The following is a 22,207-nucleotide window of genomic DNA, read 5'->3' on the forward strand; positions in this document are numbered from 1 at the left end:
TGTACGTTTGCGGGGTCCTTGATGTACCTGTACAACCCAGATAGAGATTCCGACAAAGGTTCTGAGTTCCTTCGGTTTAAAAAAGTCCGCTGGACCATTGTAAAATGAAGAGCGCCGGCGATTTATGTCACGATTTATGGCGATTTCTGTCAGTAGTTAAAGGCATGATTTTCTCTGTTGGCTATAAACTTCAGGTAGAATTGATCTCACCGTAGCGTCTGGCTCCTGTTCCAGTTAAAGTAGACAAGGATATATAATAGATACACATATATGTATATATTGATCCAGAAATCAAAGAAAATATATCATCATTAACAAATGGGCCATATATCCGACGACTTTTTGGCGGGGGAGCGTATTACTATCAGATACTCTTGATCAACCCTGTGCCGCATTCTTTGCCAAGACCCTGGCTGCGCGCCTCGGGCCATAGTTACCTAATTACCTGGTTGGACAATGGGAATACCGCCTGCAAAGGCATTAACATTGCGCGCTTCCATTGCAAGCGGACGACTTCCATTGTGACGAAGCTCATTTAAAAGATACTGAGGTTCACCGAAGGTATAGCAAATGAGTTGCAGCTTGCGAGACCGTTGGCGAAGGTGGAGGGCTGCCTTAAAGCCAGAGGCTGCACTCGTTCCAGATCTTCCACATTGTCGCAGAGAATGCGCGCCCAACTGGCTCTCTGGATCTGTTTCACCTGCTCTTCCGTGAAGCTGTGTGGCTGCTCTGCGTGGTCGAAGAAGAATCTACGGACAAACGTTTAGCTCACATCAGCAATGTTTCCGAAAGTGTCTAAAAAAGTTTGACCCTTAAAACGCTTGCATCAATCGCTGATCACCAGACTTAACCATAGCCTGTCACCTTAGAACTTTTACTATTGGGTGGGGGCAAGCTGCACGTCGATTCCAAATTCATATATCGGGCACTTGATAACAAAGGCAAATCACGAGTACAACACCATTGAAAATGCCACAAAATCATTAATTATCATTGGAATATCATGTTCACACCATTCCATTCGCCTGAACCGAAAATATAGACAATTGTTCACAATCTTGCACAACGAATCAACGAGCGGCATTCATACCCATCGTTCGACTCAAAAACTAAATCTCACCGATCGGCGTATCTCAGGGTGAAGAACTGCTGGCCGATGATGCACTGAAACGTCTCTCCCACCACGGCGCCCAGCTTCGACTTCTCCGTCAGACCACCGATGTAGAGGTCTATGTCGTACGGGCTGCTGTACACCGACTGCAGCCGCTCCAGCACCGCCGGCTCGAAGAACTTTTTCAGGCCCTCCCATCCGTCCCCAATCTTGCGCTCTAGGCAGTTCTCCAGCACGTTGATGTACGTGGGCAGGCCGTGGTCCCGGCCGCGGTTGATGTTAAGCGCCAGCAGGTCTATGCCCGCGTCCCGAGGCGTCTGGAACAGATGCTCGTGCACGGCGGGCGACACTGTCCGGTCGACAGATCGCGGCTTCTGCCGCGTCAGGCTGCGTGCCATCTGCGCCACGGCCCCAGGCTCCAACAGCAAGTTGTCTTTGAAGAACGCATCCGCCATGTTCAGCGTCTTGAGCAGGCGGCCAGTCTCGCTCTCCAGTATGAATGCGTCCTGAACCTGTCGACCCGGTATTCCTCATCAGTGGTACGTCGTGCATCTCTTGGCGATGTGTCGTGGCGGCAGCGGGAGACAAAATCGGGCCGCTAAGATCTATGCAACGTTGCATGCCGGTAAACATGTGCCTGGTTCCCAAGGACCATTCTTGGTGGACTGGTCCCTGGTTCCGGAACTAGGAAATCCATGTAACAAACCATTTTGAACTATTTTGAAAACATCTAGTCTATAGCTAATTTTATTTATGAAAAACTCACCAACAAAATTCATAAATACATCACCAAGTAGGATGATGATATCAGCTTAGCATTGTTTTGCATTTACCCTGGTGCCTTAGCTTCACGGACAGTGAATGGAGTACTAATAATCGGCTGATAAAGCCACACTAGCGACTTCCCCCCGGTTTTGCCAGTATCTGATATCTGATCTATATTTCGTCCACATCACGTGTTAAATGGCCTTGATTTCTGACGCAGCTCAGGTCTCTGTCTAAAATGTGGACATGCACGCATCTTGATTTGATATCACCAAGAAAGGTACCATTTGATAGGAACTTGCAAGCATGACAGCCAAAAAGGACATGACCACAGCATAGCCGATTCTATAGACCTTCTGACATTTTGCTGACATCGGACCGGACTGGGCAATACAAGTGTTCCCAGTTTGGTGGCGAGGATCAGGGATAAAAAAGGTTCTGATTTATCGGACATGATCGGTAATAAAAACTGAAACTTTTGCGAATCAACTGGTGACAAAAATGCAAAAATGCAAAAAAATTTCAATACACTAGACCATAGTACAACTTATTATCCCAGCTTAACGACATCTTAAGATTAGTAGTGGTCTGCCCTCGTTAAGACTTGCAGCGTGAGCATGTGTAGATCATATATCGAAACGTTCACATTTCGCTGTATGAGCAAGTTGAGTCATAAGATGCTGCCAAACAGAGTACCTTTAATCGGGATAGTTTTTAGCGGGTGCCAGAAATATACTAAAAACTGTACTATTCAGTGCTGACGTCACAGATCAGCGGTGACGTGGTGATTTTCCATTGCCCATCAGGCCAGCGTCATTCACAGATTTTTCAGGCAAGCTCCACTTCACATACTAAACAATTTCAAAATACCAAATAACTAAGCTTATGACTAGTCGTAAATATCGTGGCTGGCCGCAGCGTTTTACGACGAGCATGATTAGTTTGCTGCGCAGCGTTTTAAAGCGTCGTGCCATTTGAGACGGATGGGCTCGAACGCTCACCACGCGGTGACACGTTGGATTCAGTGCAAGGCTGTGGGCTGCTGTTAGTTGTGTTGATGCCGTGAGAAGCTGACTGACTAGAAGAAGACACCTAATCGTTAGCTTTATGATGTAATAGCCTTAAACAGCCCTGCCGATCTAGGAGAATTGCACTCAAAGAAATAAAAATTCCCGTGGGGTGTTTTTCAGGTATATGGACGGGGTCAGATACCCCAACGATTCCACTAAAGGTGTTGGTCAAAAATGTGCTCTCCTCTCAAACGCTTCTAGAAGTGTAAGGCGAGTGGACGAGGGTGTTTTGGGGGCATTCCTTCAGTGTCAGACTTCCTACCGATTCCAATAAAAACGAATCTGTGCACTCCACAAACACCTTTTAAGGTGCACGCGGAGGACGCATGAATTTGTACGGGTGTTTTTAAGGAATGATGAAACGTCTCCCACTGATTCCCCTGAGGTGTCGGCCGGATATTTGTACGCCCCACGGACACCGTTTCCTGCGATACAATAATAATACTCATAATGCTTATTATACTTATTCTCATAATACTTATTATGAAGCGAGCGTGATATTGGCATTCGAATACAGCGACGAGTTCCGATTCCAACGGAATGTCGCTCATGCGTCAACCCCATATAGAATAAATTCTATGGCGCCACATTTGTCTCCCGAAGGTGTCAAGGAGACCTAGGGGCCTACCAAACAAATTTGGGACCTACTATCCGATTTCCTATATACAATTATCCGCTGGGGTTTCTCCCACTTTTTCAAAGGTATTTGAAGGTAGAAACATCGGCTTACATGCGCAGAAATCCCTCTTAGCCCGTGGCGCCTCCGGTTTTTTCATCGGGTCTCCTTTTGGGATGACTCAGTTTAAGACACCAGCAGGGCTTCTAGGGCAAAACTGGCCCCCGAGGCATCAAAATAGGGTGCTGAGCCTATAAAGTTCCCCTGGAATAAAACAACAGGGCCCCTTGAATAAGGCGCTCCTATGGCCCGATTCCGACTCCTCCTGGGCCCAACCCTGGCTAGCCACTAATAGTGTCTGATGGCGGCCATCTAGAGCCTCCTACGGGACAGTCATTGTCGTTATTGTGCTATTGCGTATTATGTTATATTTTTTCAGTACCGAAGCTTGAGTCCATGCAAAACCTTAAGTTATCTTTCCTTAAAAATCTCAAATCATCTTTCCTTTAAAGAAAAGAAAAAGCGTAAACAAAATATGGGTTTTGCTGTTGGACAGCGCATACTCTCCGCGACTTTAAGGTAGAATGCTGGAAGCAGTGAAAGTCTTAAACGCGTGGAGGGGATGGGTGATAGGAGGCGGGAACACGTCCTATTGGAAGACCGATTCTTAACGTTACCTTACATAAATGGCCATTTGCTTTGGAAAATAAAGCACATTGTTAAAAAATCAAAACTGCCAGTACGCGTAGCTTGGGAGAACGACAATAACCATAAAAAGTATCTGGTGAAATCTTCCATCTCAAAGCCTAAGTGCCCGGGTGGCAACAGATGTCATTTACGCAGAGTTTCAAGTGTTTGCACGCAAAAAAGTGTTTTACGAAATCAAGTGTAAACTGTGTGAAAAACATGGGAGGGAGATAGTCTCTGCCGGGGAATCCATGCGCCCTATTCGTTTTTATTCTATATGAGCATCTGCGAGACACTAAAAACAACAGAGAATACCCCTTTTAATGACGTTTTTTTGGCAAAACACGTTCAGGTTGAAATCGAGGAAAGTACGGACCCTTTTAGAGCGCAAGATCATCTACAGAGCACAGCACCACCCAGACAGGAAAATAAGTGGATTTGCTTTTATAAGAATTCGGCGACCAAATCTTAACATACAGGGCTCACTTTGGTCTATTATTAAAACGTGGTATGTGCATTTATGTGTGATGTGTGCTAGCTTCAAATCATTTACACGTGTAAGTGATACCTGACGCGTGGTGTGCGATGCCTTTTGAAATCTTCCTTCAATTGCTTTCAACTGAAATCGTTTGCATGCATAATTGATGGGCGATGTGTGATGCTTTTTTACTTCAACTCGCTTGCATGCTTGAAGGAAGCGTGATACGTGATGCTTATTTGCTTGAATTTGTTTGCGTGTAGAGGTATGTTCGCGCATTTTAATTATTCGATGGGCACTGTACCGTGGTCATGGCTGGCAATCGCTCTTTGTTTAATCGTCTGAATGCTGGTGTCCAGTAAAAACTGTGGCTTGCCTTAAAAAAGCCTGAAAAATCGAGTAGGATCACCGGCAGGCAATTTAGAATTCATTTTTGCCACTGTTTTGATAAAGGCATATTGCCGAAATATCAACACAACTATATCTTCATCCTCCTGGTATCTCCCTGAGGAATAAGGCTAATACTTCTGCCTTATCTCTAAGCAATGATCCAAACTAACGGAAAGCTTTGTTAGTTGTGGTGGTGGTATCACGACTAGCTGGTTGCTCTACTAGCTTGTGGTGTGTGACTTTTAATTGTTGTGAAACCAAGCGTATCTGGGCTATCCTGTGCAACTTGTATGACTTCGTGGCTGCTAAGAACCAAGAATCAGGATCTTGTACGTATGAAAAATCAGTAACAACCATTAATCGACGTTCAATGTTCTTGAACGAACCGATTGCAACTAGGAACGAGGAACGAGGCCCATAACCTGCCAAGGAATCAGCGAGAATCAAGAAACAGGGTTATAAAGCGCTCACTGACCTGAGAATGTCCGAACCGGAAGGCGGCCGTGGAGAACTCAGAGGTAATCCTGGGGTCCAGCTGCTCCTGGTAATTGAACGAGTAGCCACGTTCTGGGTCAAGCCCGTGCTGGCGGGCGTACCGGTATCCGACCACGGCCGGCACGTACTCATTGTACACGATATGCTGGTACTCGCCGATGACGATCCTGCGCGCTTCCTGGTACAGTTTCTCGTCGTCCCAGTTGGGGTGACTCTTCGCCAGTGCTCTTGCCACTCGATTATGCTCGCGCATCCAAACTATGTGTAGGAACGTCAGGCCAGGGTTCTCGCTACTTCTACCCTCGCCGGCGATGAACTGACGGCTGTCGCGTGGAGGTAGGTTCTCTGCCGTCATTTTTAAGAGACCTCCGGAGAAGGCTCGCAACAAATCCGCCTGCATTTTGCTGCTGCCGTACACGTTAGACGCGTCCAGGAAATGTGTAAGCCCATTGCGCTGGCTGTTCGGTGCCAAGATGCAGTCCTCCGGGAGTACTACCATCGAGCGTACCTGGTGGATGCAGGTGCGATTGAACTTGGCAAAATGTGGGTCGTCGTCAGGCACTCGAATTGGAATGCAACCGGGCGGACGAGCGTCCTCAGGGAACGAGTTATTCGGGCCACAGCACGAGACGCGTGCACCTGGCGTCCCGAGTTGCTGTGTTGGTGTTGAGATGGTGTCGTGCGCGATAAACTGCCCATACGCCATGACGGACAGCGAACGGGTACGGTCGGCGCTCGGCGAGGTGTCGAGCACGCGCTGGCTGACGAGCCTCGGCGACGGGAGGGTTCCACCCACGCCGATGGTGCGCGGTTCAGAGATGCCGTTGTCGTAGCTGGCCGGGAAGAGGCGAGTAAAGCCTGTGTTCGCCCGGCCCCACCGCGGCTCATTCAGGTTGTTGCACGCGCCGTTGTGACGCCGGTACCGCTCGGAGGCGTTGCAATCCGGCTGCTTGGGTGGTTTGCATCCCGGCAATTTGTCGTCTTGGAAGAGCGGGTCGCTCGGGAAGCCAAACGCTCCTGCATGAGCGGTGGTTTCCAAGAACGGCGGCAGATTGGCGATCAGCGGCCGCGAGCTAATCGCGCCTATGTTCCGTAGCTCGTTAAGCACCTGAAGCGACTGTAAGGTGCCAGCGGGGTCGCTGATGTCCTCTGGGGATTGCAGTTGTCCGAAGCGCCGCTGCAGGTCCTCGGGCACCGTCACATTCGACAGGCTCTGACTTAACTCCTCTAGCCTCTTCGTGTTGCGCTCAGCGTCCGCCAGAAAGGCCTGCGCCTTCCGCTCCACTTCCGATTCCTGGAAGCGTCGGTCAACAATTAAGCACCGTTCTTGAAAACATTTGGTAACGAGAATTAGGCAGGTGTCAGCTCACCGCCTGTTCATGTACACACTCCTGGGCGACATCAAGAGAATAGCTCTGCCACGTGCCTGTGCAGTGTCCAAGCGATCAATGGCAACGGTAGGACACAGTGATGGCAGATACAGGACTATCGGCAACAGAATTTATGCAAACTGTTACGAAGATGTCGGCAAAGCAATGGTTTCATTGGACCTTGAAGCCAGAGGTGTGGGGTTTGATTCCCTGCGACGCTCACTCTTTCTGCTAGGATCAGTCAGGCAGCGCCATGTGGCTGCAGCTGCTGAGTGCATCGTAAATTTCCAATGACAACAGTATTCCTCGAATCCTACAGCCTACACGTTCATTCTATCTTACAATTCTCCCTCAAACGCTGTCAATAAAGCGTGGCAGTGTGTTGGCAAATGGAACACTAATGTTAGGGGCATTTCACCAAAGATCAGCCACCGAAATGTGATAATAATATCCTTGTGTCCCCGACTACGATATGAGCTCTTCCATGGCGTTATGTCATGCTCTAAGCTCCTTCCGGAAATTTTTAGCTTGGTCCGAATGACGACATTTTAGTTGAAATGTGTATAAAGCTTTGCATTTGACGGCAAAGGTATCGTATTAGGAGTCTATACGTTGTATAAAAATGTGAATATGCAATTATTATATATTTTTTGGAGGTCCGTGGTTTGAAGTTTAGGATGCATATGTTGATTTTAGTTTTGAACAAAACATGACCCGGGAACCTGATGACATTTGATAACGTGTCTGCCTTCATCCGGCGTGAGTTCAATCCATGACTTGTGGAGGCGTCAAAATAAATCTTCAGATCTTGTCCTTTAACTGAAAAGGCTGTAGTTTTGAGCCTCCAAGAGTACTGTTCTTACGTCATGTCATTGTGTGCACCATTTCCCACAAAGGAGGCTCGGCTCTGTCGCAGGAAATATGAATAAAAGCGAACATGTTTTGATAAGAAAATGAACAAGAAAGGCTGGTGTTTTATGAAGAGATCACAAATACTAAGATCACAAATAATAGTCTAAATATATTTACCTCTGTCCATAACCATCAAGTTAGCGTTCCCGTTCGTGCATGAATGTAGGTCAATGCCCAGCTAGTTGAAGTTTGCTGAATATAAATCGTAAATCACAAGGCTTTCTACCACCGTATGTCATGATGGCATAGAGCGGATTTGGTTTTCATGAACGACAAACATAAGATGCCTATTAATGCGCTATTGGTGTTTCTGGAAAGGTCACTGCAACTTGACCGCATGTTCCCAGGCTGGTCAGCGTGTGACTCGTGCGTGTAAGGCAGAAGACGATGGGTTGCCGGGTATCACCGCGCAGCTATCCCCGTGTAAGCGCGAATGCTCATTTGGTCGCCGCGGGGCTATTCGCTAATAAATAATAAAATAGGCTATTTTATGCTGGTAATTTACGAAATTAACGTATCAACTTTACCAAAAGTGCCGTTTCCTCAAGGCACCAGAGAGCCTGCCCCAAGAGCCCGGGACCGGGGTGACAAAAGAGGTAAATGCGTCACATAATGACCTCTTATATCGTTTAGTTCCAATTGGCGTGAGCCCAGCCCGACGAAATGGACACTTCATGCGAGTGTTATTCGAGAGATTTTGAAATATGAATGAGTCCATACATGCAAAGTTCGTGGTGTAAAACATATGACCAATTACGTACGTTGCTCTAATATTTAATCCTTTTCACATGAGACTGAGGAGTTGGCAAAGGTGTCAACTGAGGGCAAGGATAACTTCAGTTGTGATTAAGAACATCCATGCATTGCGGATTTTTAGAATCTGGTAAGGGTTACGTCTTAAAAATCATATGGCTGATCGACCTAAAAATGTCGTAATTGAATTTAGACCACGAAATATCTATCTATAATATATAATATATAATGCATGCTATGAGATATGACGGTGCCATGCTACCATTGATCTGCTGTGGAATGCCAATGCCAATGCCACATCAATCGTTGACACACTGGGCAGATGAAAATGAGCAGCAACACTCGAGCGGCCACTGCCTGCACCTTCACGCGATTGGAGAGGAATAACTGCTGCGGGCTGGAGAGGCGCTGCCGCAGGGGCTCGAATCTCAGTTGTTCAGAGGGAGCATCGGCACTGAAGCTGGCGGCGAATCCTCCACTCCCTGGTGATCTGCAAACGACAATACCAGGTGTGTGAATACGCACTGGCCATGCATTGGTGCGGAGATTGTGCCAGTCCTTGGCGCTGTCCGCCCATTATGTCAGACCTGCTACCGACGAGGAAATGGCATGATTTTGTGGCTGTATTTTGGAAAATCTCAAAATTCGCCTCGTCTCAGCAGTTGCAATCCATCTTTGGTGCGACTAGCTCATTCAGGTTATAGAACTGAATGAATCGTCGTTTGCACTTACAAACGGACTGAATGTTGTTGGTCTTGAGGAGCAATACGTCAAAACATTGCGTTTGAGTAAGCTGGTGCGTTTGATGCGCCACTCATTTTTTTTTGGCAGGTTTTTCAAGTCGATTATCCGGCTGACTACGGCGCAAAATTTTACGCGATGGAGCAAAGGCACTCTTCAGTACACATTGTCTCCGTCCACCAGCCGTCCAGAAGGTAAATAGAAGGTAGTGCCTGTTGGAGCCGCTGTGAGGCCGGGTCACTCCTCTTACTGGAGCGGCACCGGAGGGCAGCGCACACCCTCAGAGCCATCGCTGAGCTGGCACGGTCTGACGGCTCTGAGGGGGTTCTCGTCCGTCTCCGACTCCAGCAGCCGCTTGCAGCCCAGCAGCGGCACACACACCTGCGCCGCTGACCCAGCGGTCAGCAACGCCAGCGTCCAGCAGCCCACCTGCAACGTATCAGCAGCAACCGGCTACACGAGGATAAAGCCACGGAGGATCACCAAGTTCTGCGACGGATTACAACGAACGGAATCGTGTTATCTGTTCAGATTAAGGAAAATGTGTAACTGAACCTGGCAACTCCGCGGTATTTCACCACCCGCGTGCACCGGAAATGAGAGTGGGATGTAAAAGTGACCTCATTGTATGTCAGAATCTGACCGCAGAACCAGCAGGGACAGCCGACACGCCTGGTCAATGTCACCCAACAATCGTAGTGTTCGTGTTTTTCACGTAATTGGTGACGTCATAGGCAGTGCGAGATGCCTGAAATAATGTTCACATATTCGAAAGCCTTCAAGATTATCTGGCATCCGTAATTCTTTTCAAAAGCTTTGTAACTGACAACAAACAAACAGGCTTGTTTGTGAACTCGAGAATTATACTTGAACATTAAAAAGGTCGCGCCGAGGCGCCAGGGGTTAAGTGTTCTGTCACATCACGGTCATGCCACCACATTGGACAAAATTCTTGCTTCTTCTTATTTACGTGTCATGTCAAAGTCGCTACTTAAGGGTCTGCCAGTCGTACCGAGTCATTGATCACAAATGGGGCCCAACAGATCGCTCGAGTTCAATGCATGATGCATGAACGCCACCCACACATGACATCTGAGGCGATATAGTGTGAGCTTGAATGGTGTGGCAGGTTTCGACTGAGTGATAGTGAAACCAATTGATTAATTCCATAAAACCCATCGAAACCGAGAAAGGCACCCTCGAATTGTCACTACCGTGAGCAAAGTCGTGAAAACCTTCAGCTGTGGATTGCAACTAAATGACCGGGCGAAAATAAGAGACAAAATGGCCAAGCAAATCTTTGCTATTAATTTGCATTTAAGTCACCTGAGCCAAAAATTGGAATTCCACAATGTGCTAACCAAATCACTTTCAAGCTGCAAAAGCTTCAAGCACAGCTAGTAGATTTCGAAAATTGTTTCTGAAACCCAGGGAAGCACCTTTACGACCTCTGCCTACTTGGTCACCGATTAATGAAGGCGGATTTTGTTCTCGAAACCTGTGGAATGATATTTCCCCATCCCTCCTTTCCAAGGTGGCAGCAAATTAATAAAAACAGCGATCAATAATCTAAAGAAATCTGGGGCTAAAGGCCAACGTATGGAAGCTTACTCAATGATGAAAACCAAGGGAAAATAAATGCCTGGAGCTCAGGTGGAGTGAGGAGAACGGTACACGTGGGGAAAACGTACACTTGCAAAAGCATGAGACCATGTTTTCATCTTGAAGAATATAGGTCTGACCTCCCTCCCGCACGTCACCTACATCACACCTGCTATACGAGACGTAATATCTAAGTTCTATGCATATGCAGCTTCACATCATTGTTGTTGCGGACTTTTGCTAAACAAAGTAACGCAAACCCACTGCAGCTTCCCGCGGTAAGCATAAGGGATCAAGCATGGATTGAGTCTTCACGGAGACGGGCGCCACGAGAGTTTACATCTAAAGGGCAATTTGGGAATTGAACTGTAGGTAGACGTTCCCTCTCCTACTATTTTCTTGGCCGAACAAAGTGTTGAATAGAATATTGAATGATATTGAATATGCAGCCAACAGGCTACGCCCAAACCATGCTTTGCGAAAAACAAAGAGAAGAGGTCAGCTCAGGTCACCGACTTATGGGACAACATTTTTCGGGATGGGATTTATGCGAGTGACGCAGACAGGTCTAAAACAGAGCTTGCCGATCAGCTAAGCTTTATAACTACAGATAAGTAGTCGGAACTAAAGGTTAACTGGAGTAACTGTCGTATAAATATCTCAAAATATCACTTAAGTGTTACAGAATAGCTTTACTTTGCACCGCAGCACACAGAATAGCACTACCAGAAAAAACAGCTACAAGAGCAATGAGCAAGGAACTTATTTATAAGGCGCTACTCACCGCAAAGGCTGCATCGTAAAACGCCTTTCTTGGGATCACCCTTCCTAAAAGTCGTCAAGGCTGCAGACCTGCTAAGGCCTATCCATAATATAATCATGTTATGTTAGAAATTGACCCAGTTTTATGTACCAAATTTGTTACGGCCATCTCAAGTAGTTAAAAGCCCAGTCCATTCAGCTAAAGAAGATAAAAAAATACGATTAGGCCTCCTGAAAATGAGGGAGAATAGCTCCGGTGTTTTTTGACCCGGATTTTTTACCAGCATCGGTCCTTCGTCAGGCCTGGCATCGCCCCTCTCCCCTCCCTCACCACGACTCCGGCTGCGGCCTTGGTAAACAGAAGTCCGTACGCCTCAATACTTGAGCACTTAGGTACGAGTACACGACACAAATTCCACTCGCTGAGCCCATGGAACCCAAAACACAACCTTCAAATGACGAAAGCCCGTTATGGTCCCCAGAGTGCTGGAAATGGCCCATTTGCCCCTTCAGCAGGAGGCTGTACCCATGTTGCCAATGGCAGAGTGTGGTTGAATTTCCAAGCTCGGCACCATTAATCCCGTGGAAGCTTGCTATACGAGCGGAGAGGAGTGGGAGGGGGGGGGGGGGAGGAGGAGATGGAGAGCTGGCACATCTAAAAACTACGTGATGCCTGCACTTAACCTGCGCTTTACGCCCGTATTGCGTATTTATCTGATTGATGCAAATTTGACGATGGGCGCCCTGTTTCAACTCGTGCACGCAGGTCAAAGTTAGTGTCCTCGTATCTTTTGCCCTTGCTTTTCATGTTGATAGTGATATTCTCCCTCTCTCTCCCTCCCTCCCCACCCCCTCTCTCTCTCTCTCTCTCACCAAAATTTGAAACTGATACAAGGGCACCACGAACATCACACATTTGAACAGTGGGTGTCTCAAAAATCGGGTGCAACCTGACTGGCACGAAAAACGCGGTAGAAAGCAACAAGGACCATTGTTATGGGGTTTTAATTTTGTAAGTGACATTTCTTAATGTATTAAGGGTCTGCAAACACAAGTTATAGCAGCAATCTGCCAGCCAGGGTCCACCGCCTTCACCCTGTTCTAGACAATCACAGCCTAACAGTCACTACACAAGTTGAGAAATGCCGAATTATCGGTCTCCCCTGCGACTGGGAAGTCAAAACATTGCCTACCACGCGACAACTTCCAATAATCTGCTAAACACCTTCTCTCACTCACGTATAACGGACGCATCCTAGCAGTCCGCCAGGCGAGACCGCGGCCACATACTGCCAGCCGACCTTCGGGGGAGCTTTTATTACCTGGCGCAGCCAGCCTGCGGCCAGGCTCGTCCGGTTCTCGTATGACGCTCTCGGACGGGCTAAGCTTTGAAACGGCGGCTGATTGGCGATTGACCCCGACCTGCTTCGGTGGTCAGGGCACGCGTTGGTGCGGGTCCAACGTCGGCTCAGCCCCACCGTCGGTACAGCCCCACCGTAGGTACAGCCCCACCGTCAGTACAGCGCCACCGTAGGTATAGCTCCACCGGTGGCGGGGCCCCACCGTCGGTACAGCCCCACCGTTGGTATGTCCCCACCGTCGGTACGGCCCCACCGCCGATTATACACATTTACGAGATGTTGAAAATTAGCATGGATACAACGTATATGAAGACAAACATCATAACGGGCGCTGAAATGTCTCACCGTGCTAGAAGGAGAAAATGATGATCACTCCAAAAAGCAGCTTCTCAACACCGCTTTGTACTAAGCAACAGAAGCGTAATTTACCATGGCTACAGCTCACTCTGTCCTGACGCTAAGCCACCATCAGACAACACTCGCTTCAGTTCGTTTATAATGTCAGAAAGAAACGCGAGCACACGTATTTGGAGAGCGCAGTGTCCACCAAAGCCAGACGTTGCGCTGTCCTTTATCAGTTCTCTGGTATGGTATGTACCTGAGGTGTTTATTTATAACAAACTGGCTAACCAACCCTGCCCTGGCTGGGTATCTGTTCGTGCGCCCATTAAATATCAGTTTTACAAGCACTTGTGCTCTTGATCTCCCTGTGAAGGCCGTGGAACTGGCAAAGGCAGCTAAGGGGGACATATCACGCCCCGCACGACGCAGATCGGGCGGCAACCCGTGCGTCGGCGCCACACACGCGGCTGCCGACACGTGGACACCGGCAGCATCACCGCGGCGCCAGGTGTGCTGACGCCCATCCCACGACAGTATCAGATATCGCGCTCCTGACCGCCTACCACAGAATCCAGCACAACCGCGGGGAACCCTTCGCCCTTGGTCCCACGAACGCCAGGTAGACTGGCAGCCCCCCCCCCCTGATGTTTGGCGCGAGCGCGGTGGAACCATCCGGGACAGCGGTGGTGCCGCAACGGCCAGCAGCGCTGGGCCCACGCTCCACATGCTTTACGGACAGACGTCTCCACGGATACGACTGCAGCTATCCCCGCGGGGCTCTAGAGCGCCAAGTAGACAGAAAGATAGCGGCCCCACCATCGCTTGGTGTCAGTACGAAGCACCGTCCGCCTGCGCGGACGGTGCTTCGTCAAAGTTGATTTCTAGTTGCTCCACGCATCCCATTTACTAAGATAGTGTGGCTAGAATCTCTGATAAGCTGGGAATGAAGTCACTCTCACAATGTAATGTCATAGTGCCAAAATCGACCAGCAGTATTCGTTCCCTCGGCACTTTTTGTTTAGCGTCCACGTGTTTGCTCGTCGCGGCAAGCTCAACCCGAATGCCAAGCCCAGATGGAGTGACCAACAGCCGACAGAGTTTGCTGAGACGGATTTCCCTCAGTCTTAGCAGCCAGTGAACTCCTCATTATTTGACAAGACCTTCACAACAATCTGTTGGTTTTTCTCGTGCTACGTTTGGAAGTTGGAGATCCCAGGGGAAGTTAACGGGCGCAGGGTAAATGGTCGTGAAGACAGGTCTTAGCACTGGCTTATTTGCAACCGTAGTCAAGGCTAAGTGAAAGCTAAGGACACCTGGCGTAGCATGAAATGAATTGTAATTTAAAGGAACGCATTAAAAAGCCGTCATACCATTCCGTGATCGGCGAGTGCAGACGACGCGGATGACACCATTCCATAAAACATGCGAAGCCCGCAGTCATGCGGTTTGCTACAGCCGACTAATGCGTCTGCGACGAAAAACTCTGCAGGTTGCAACGAAGCTCAAAGAGCATCGCTGAAACCGGGCCCCCGCTCGCTGTTAGACAAGCTATTTCTCCAGCTGATACATATAGGTGAGATCACGCATTGTCACAGGTCTATTGTAATTCTTCCACTGCGCATCATTACCTGACATCATTACCTAACTGCTAGAGACGGATACCCAAATTGTGCAACGTAATATATGTCAATATAACCAGAGACCCCCGAATATGCTCCCTCCCCAGCGACTTTTCAGGGGTTGTGGAGAAGCCACGAGACGCAGTCCGTTGATATTTAGCGTGACTGTTGCTGCATTCATCGCACAACTTTGCAACATATATTGGCTTTTGATTACATCAGTTCATTAAGCCAAAAATATGTTCTGAGGACTTGTGGATGAGATTCCACGTCCATCAACACTTTTTGCTTATCAGTTACAGCAAACGACATCTTTAGGCACGAAGTCGGTAAATAATAATTTTGTCATGGTTTCGTCATTTTTTATAGGCAAGTTACGTTTCCAAGACCAATGGAGGTTGTTGAGCAAAAGGGACATTGTTTTACCTCCGAGCTGAAGTAGACCATTTTGACGCTACAACTGATTTAGAACACGAACGTCTGCCTGTCTTGAAAGAAGAACGCCATTCAAAGTTACAAAAGATTGTGAACTTTCAACTTTATGTTCTCAAGCTCGACTCGACCTTAACTTGACTTGTCAGTTAAATCTGACTTAAACTTGACTTATCACTTAAACTTGACTTATCACTTAAAGTTGACTTATCACTTAAACTTGACTTATCACTTAAACTTGACTTATTACTTGAACCTGACTTAAACTTGACATCAACGTAACTTGGTTGACTCGTCCTAAAGAATGGTCACTTTACCACACTGAATTAAACCACACATCGTCTTATTTCATTAGCAACAGACTATACACCGCCTACTACTTCGACAACCCCAGCTCCATTTGGGTTCAAATGATCAGGGCTCTCTACCACCGACTGCCAATGACGCGGGAGGAAACAGCCTCCCCCCCCCCCCCGCTCTCGCTCGCCGAACGTGGTGGACCTCTTTTAATATCATCTTCGTCAATATCAAACACCATTCGAGGCAATCTGTGGTGAGTGACTGCGCCCTGGTGATAAAAGACGACAGATTTGACGCCAAATAAAAATATCCCCGATCCCCGCTGTTTTGTTTCCACTACGGCAGAACACTGGAACATTTCGAGTGATACTTCAGCCATTTTAGTGAGTAAATGAAACGTTAGATCCTAAAAAGCGACGACTCTTAACGTATCATAGTGGCTAGGGATTAACAGGCATTTAGCAGGTAGGTTCCACTGAACGTCAGGCTTAGGCCCTACATAAAAAGAGAAACGGTGTAACAAGGACGCGATAAAATTGCGGACTCAGGCACTAGAGCCTATGTGTGTAAGGATCAGCAGAAGTCTGCAAGTTGCAGACACAAGTTTAAGTGATGTCGCCTCTGTGAGAAACCAGTCATGCCCACATTGGGAGTTTCCAACACCCGTGTGTAACATCCGTCTCTGTACGCCGGCCAAAAGATGTAAGACTGCTGAGGAGCTTCGTTTCGAGACCTTCTTCCTATCCACACCGAGCATCGGGCGTATGCACATGTATATACGGATGGATCGAGATCTGAAAGAGGCACGGGATGTGGTGTTGATTATGACAGTTGGGTTAAGTGTTTTACATTGCCGCATCACAGCCCGATTTTTGCTGCTGAATTCTGGCCATTAGGGAAGCGCTGATTTTCGCGGGGGACGACGGGCGAAGCGAATTTTGGTATTGTCGGTCTCCACAAGCAGCATTTTAGCTATCAAGCATCTGACAATCGAGCATTCTCTAGCCGATGAACTATTGCAACAGACGGCGTCTAAGCGGGCTGGACGGTCGGCGATCTTCGTCTGGGTGCTCGGGCACATCGAGCTGGCTGATAACGATAAAGCTGATACCGCTGCCAAGGACGGAGCAACCGGCCGTCGAACCCGTTCTGCTCGCATACTATTCCGCGACTTCAAGCAACTGCTGTCCGCCCGTTGAAGGAAAGTTGGCGGGAGGCTTGGGACCAGGTGAGCGTGGACTCTAAGGGTAACGCGAGAAATAAACCGCGTGCCGTAAAAGAGAAGGTAAGCAAATGGGTGACTTTTCAACAGGGCAGCAGGAGAGAAGACGTTCTTCTTTGTCGTCTTCGTATCGGCCACAGCTCCGAAACGCACAGTTTTCTTTCATCAGGAGGCCAAGTCCCAACATGTTCGCGTTGCGACCACCCGCTGTCAGTTGCCCAAGTTATTTACTTACCTGTTTAATGGCCTTTGACTGTGCGTTACTTGCACGATGTGGGACCTTCCTCCGGCGTAATAAAGCTGCGCACCTAATGCACAAACCACAGATGGGCTAGATGTATTGTTACCACTGAACACAGTTTCGGGCGCAAAATAACCACGGCAGTTGAAGCGCCCTAAACTCACAAATCATCGGGCATACACACTGGCCTCAGCGCCATACAGTAAATAACGTGCATACCTATGTGAGCACCATGGCCGAGTTCCAGAAGCTCATTTCTAAAGCTAGCAGTCTGCGTCATAACGCTGTTACGTAATGTGTGTTTCTCCATCAAGCAACGAATCAATTATATTTATTTGCTCAAACACAAATTTTGCATTTTGTTCTGACCTATCTTGATTAACCCACGCCCTACGAGGGGCCCACAGAGCTAGGTCAGATGTCTAGTAGGTCAGGACATCCGACGTCAAACAAGATAAAACTTTGATGTTTGTGAGCACATTTGACCTCTTCATTGTCATGCGATCTAAGCCTGGCAAACCAATGTAGCAACAACGTCCACCAATTCAACCAGCCACGAGATAGCACAGGTCACACCTCTTGATGTTCACTGATCCTCACCTGCTAGAAGCAGCTAGAGGCCAATGAACGCAGTTTTCTGCAATGCCGCAGCATGCTACGTTCTTGAGACGACAGGAGGAGTCTATTAAGTGCTAATTGAGCCCCTGTAACATGAGTTGGCATGTCAAAGGGAACACCATTGTTCATTATACGTCCGAACGCGCTACGGGTGCGCAAAATTTCTTTCACAACCTATAGAAAGATTGCTTGTTCTAACTCTGCTTAATGCCTCATGTTTGCACTTTTGTTTTAACCGCTGATCTTTTTCTCGTGTGTCTATCAATACAGCACAGCTTGAAAAAGGGGCACATGCCCCGGTGCTCTACCACTATACCCCCACCCGCCACTGATGCAGTGGGAACCACCTTGGGAGCCATCTCCCACCCACAATAATAACCGCTCGGGTGGATGATCGAATTGACTTCCCCCCCCCCCCCCCCGATGGTTTTTCTAGACTGATTTCCGAACGGCGCGGCACAGCCGCGCCACACTTCGCATAGTTGCAGAGAGCTGAATGGCGGATTTTCATGTAAAAGATTAGATCTACCTTATCAGGTTGCTGACCTATGGCAGGTCAAAAACAAGCCATGGCTGTCAGCGAAAGACATTTCTGAGGAATCGTTGAATGTAATGCGACAGCAAAGTGTTAGACGAAACGATACATATCTGAGATAGTTTCTTAGGTGACAAATTATTGAGTTTGGATTTACGGGCTGTTGACGAAAGATCAGGTATGAAGTTTAGCGTGGACCCCCCCCACTTCATTTCAGTTCGACCTGCAGAAATTTCACACAATTGACCATGAAAGTCTTTTCTTGCTCCCCTCGATCTGCAAATTGAACTACCTGACAATTATTCATGATACTGTCATTTGTTGAGGTGATCAGGCAAAACCTTAGGTTTATACAGCACCGACTGATTTACGTAGTGTTCAACGGGCCATATTTTTCTTTGCCTATTAGCTTAAAGAAATATGTGACCTATCCCAACGCCCATGATAAAGGAGACTCATTTTGTTTAACAGCTTTTGGAAAAAAAAGGATGATACAAAGGCAATACAAGCAAAGGTCCAAATTTGAACAATAATGTATTACAGGCATTTTGCACGAAACGTCTGTTGCCCCGTGCTTGTCTGAGGTGAAAAGCGTACGAGAAAAGACAAGCTCGGGTTGTATTTATAGGCACGTCCGGCTGCCAGCGTTAATCTGTGCGGGGCTCGCTGCAAAGGCAAATTCCAGAAAATCTCCTAACTGTTACCACCAGTCGTGACTCCGGAGCGTGTTGTTAAAGGTCAACCTGCAGCAAGCCCTGGGCTTAGCCGGCCATAATCCGATCAGCTGAAATCTGGCGGCACTCCTTGCACGCGATGAATGCAAAGATAGCGCTTGTGCCCTTTGCAGCAGCGCATCAAAGATCAGCCGGTCAGAGCGAGGTCAAACCAGTTTGTCAAAATGTTGGAGCTATGATCACATTTATTACATTAAAAATAAAGCTACGGCCACATTACAATTATCCTACATTTACGTAAAATGCGTTTGAACACGTCTAAGCGTTCCACGCTAAACGAACAAGCACACAACGACATGGAATGCTGTCGCCCCCCCCCCCCCCCCCCCACACACACACACTTCATTTCAGTTCGACCTGCAGAAATTGCACACAATGGACCATGAAAGCCTATCCATTTACAATTCGGCTCAGCATACACACTCAACGCTTGAATTTATTTTTATTTGATCTCAACTCTTTCAAGAGATGGGTTTCTGAAAGCAGAGCTTACGCTAAGCAATGCCCGATATGGGAGCCTGACCCTACCATTCGATCGCACAATTCCGAGTCAACAGCAGCATTTGGTGGCGAAAGTTAAACGTGTCGCAATGTCAGGCGCGGTCCGCCCGGCCCTCTGGCGTCACCTGACTGTAAGCATGACAGCCGCCACCGGCCGCAAGCCACATCCGTCAGAGGCACATAACGAGCACCTAAAGTGGCCCAAACTCATCACGCCACGGATGGGTGGATCGGAAGGCATGCGCTCACCAACTGAACTGCCAGGACGGCTTGCATTAGATGTTGGTCATTCTTATCACGCCAACTCAACCAGTGGAGTCCATGCCGCCATCTCAAGGCGGAACAAAACCTGGCCCTTAGTTAGCCGTGCTCTGATCACGGTCCTGAAGTTTTAAAACCTCTGCACCCAGCAACTTCCCTCAATGTCGACGTCAGGAAATTACGGAAATGCGTCAAATAAAAAGATGATCACTCTGCAGCCATAGCACATATTTCCCATCCGAAAACGACGCTAGGTAGGTCTTTTATTGCCCAGACTGACAATATAACTATAGTTTCATATGTTTACAGTATTGTTGGAGCACTAAGCTTTTGTAACATCAAAACTCAATTTTGACGACCACCGTTCAATAATACATGGGAAACCATCACTTAAGCGGCGGGGATTCACTGCGCACCCACGTGGTGCTGATGCAATCCTAGCCGGGCGGACCGACGTGGTGCAACCTCCCGGCTGGCCGGCGCTGTTTGGCTCCCAGCCGGCCGATCCGACCCGCGAGTATGCTACCGGCAGCCGTCAGCCCCTCCCGTGCTGGTTCAGAAAGACGATTCCAGGGGCAGATGTCCATGATGTCTGCAGGTCATAATGTCCACAGTTTACACCGTCCAGGGTAAACACGCACCCGGGTGGCCGGTCGGATATCTTTCGCTCGGGTGGGTGTGGGAGTTAATTTAACCCCCCTGAGATCACAGAAACTAAGAGGGCTAGATATATCAAATTCACAGGGTGTATTGGTCTGTACGTAAACTTATTTCTGCCAGAGTTTGAGATCCCTAGGTCATGACCTACGGGTGAAATAAGGTCAGAAAAGGTCAAACTCTAAGCTGGTATCCAAATTGTCCCCAGAACCTGGACACCTGTTCTAAGCAAAAGGTCACATGCTCATTCTAGGTCAGTGACCTTGTTTGACCTTTCCACGATCATGGTGACCACAATCATAGAAGACTGCTTTGAGTTTTGCATTTGAATGAATGACAAAGATTACGCGAGGCAGTGTGTTCCTAAAAACGAATTCTTGACTTGGGTCATTTTAGGTCAGTTACCTATTTTTACCTATAAGGAGTCCATGGCAGATGTCTAATGCCGTTCATGTTATCAATATATTCGAAATGAGCACCAGAAACTACCTCATACATCAAACCCTAGAATAATAAAACAGGTTGGTTTTGACCGTGGTATGGCCTTCACATATGACCCTAGGTCAATGCAATTTGGTCATTCAATTGTTGCCTTGCCTAAGAAAGTATCTCAGAGATGTATGGCTTCGTCTAACACTCCGTTGTTGGATCAGTTTGAACGATTCCTTAGAAATTGACTTTGCTGGATCCATGGCCTAACTTTGGCCTGCCATAGGTCAGCGACCTTACCAGGTACATCTAAATTTTTGACATCGCACGGTCTGCTATTGAACCGTCTAAACTATGCAAACTTTGGCGCGGTTACGCCGCGTGGTTCAGAAACCATTCCGGAAAAATCCCTCGGGGTTCAATTTGAACCCCCACCGGAGCGCGTGTTAACAATATCCACGGTTCGCAATGTGCGCAGTGCATACTATCTACAATTCACAATGTCCACAGTTCATAATGTCTGCCGTTCGTAGTGTTCACAAAATAGTTAAAGCAGCGGCCGCCAAGCTGAGAATTTCGCCCTTATGGTAGAGAGGCGGCGCTAAGCGCCGTGACGGCATTTCTTTTGTTTAGGTTCCAGCACCGCGTTGAGAAGCAGATCGCCCGCGCCCTGCCAAATCCCTTCTTTGAATAAACCCAACTGGAAAGACACCGACTTTGAATAATATCCCTGAGACAGAACGGACTGAAATCAAACCGCGCCCGGCGGGGGCGGGGGTAAGTTTACTTTTCCTACGGCCTTTTGAGCACCAATCAAAAACAAACTATCGGAGCAGCACGAATTTCGCGGTATCTATTTATCTATAAATTTAATATCCTTTGTGAAAATTTGAAGCTTTGATCTGCCAAAATTGGTGACTTTGCTCAGGTCAAAGAGATCAGCCTCTAAAAAACTGGTCACACAAAACGTTTTTGCAGGTTAGTAGCCATTCTTCGTACTAGTTTAACACTGGAATATAATTGTACCTACAGTTTGCATCTTTCATTTGTTATTTGAAACGAGGGTTCAGTGACATGAAGTCAGGTAGTTTTTTAAATTTCCGTCAATTATGCAAATGTATGCGTATTTGTGCGCAGTTTTGGCGTTTGCGTATTTGTGCGCAGTTTTGCACATGAACAAGTACTATGTTACATGCACAACCA

At 47.7% G+C, this 22,207-nt stretch overlaps 1 protein-coding gene across 1 annotated transcript; it reads right to left on the reverse strand.

Moving 5' to 3' along the window:
* Nucleotides 1-289: 289 nt before the first annotated feature.
* On the reverse strand, nucleotides 290-9,693 carry LOC119103522 (chorion peroxidase). The gene is made up of 5 exons (XM_037227101.1): nucleotides 9,639-9,693; nucleotides 9,011-9,137; nucleotides 5,593-6,906; nucleotides 1,121-1,623; nucleotides 290-749 (listed from the first exon to the last, which is right to left on the reverse strand). Exons 3-5 carry the CDS (start codon nucleotides 6,316-6,318, stop codon nucleotides 536-538), a joined length of 1,443 nt encoding a protein of 480 aa, XP_037082996.1. The 5' UTR covers nucleotides 6,319-6,906; nucleotides 9,011-9,137; nucleotides 9,639-9,693; the 3' UTR covers nucleotides 290-535.
* Between the last annotated feature and the right edge of the window lie 12,514 nt (nucleotides 9,694-22,207).

Source organism: Pollicipes pollicipes, unplaced genomic scaffold (genome assembly GCF_011947565.3).
Source record: "Pollicipes pollicipes isolate AB1234 unplaced genomic scaffold, Ppol_2.1 Scaffold_5724;HRSCAF=6776_pilon_pilon_pilon, whole genome shotgun sequence".
In the NCBI taxonomy this organism is placed as follows: Eukaryota; Metazoa; Arthropoda; class Thecostraca; order Pollicipedomorpha; family Pollicipedidae; genus Pollicipes; species Pollicipes pollicipes.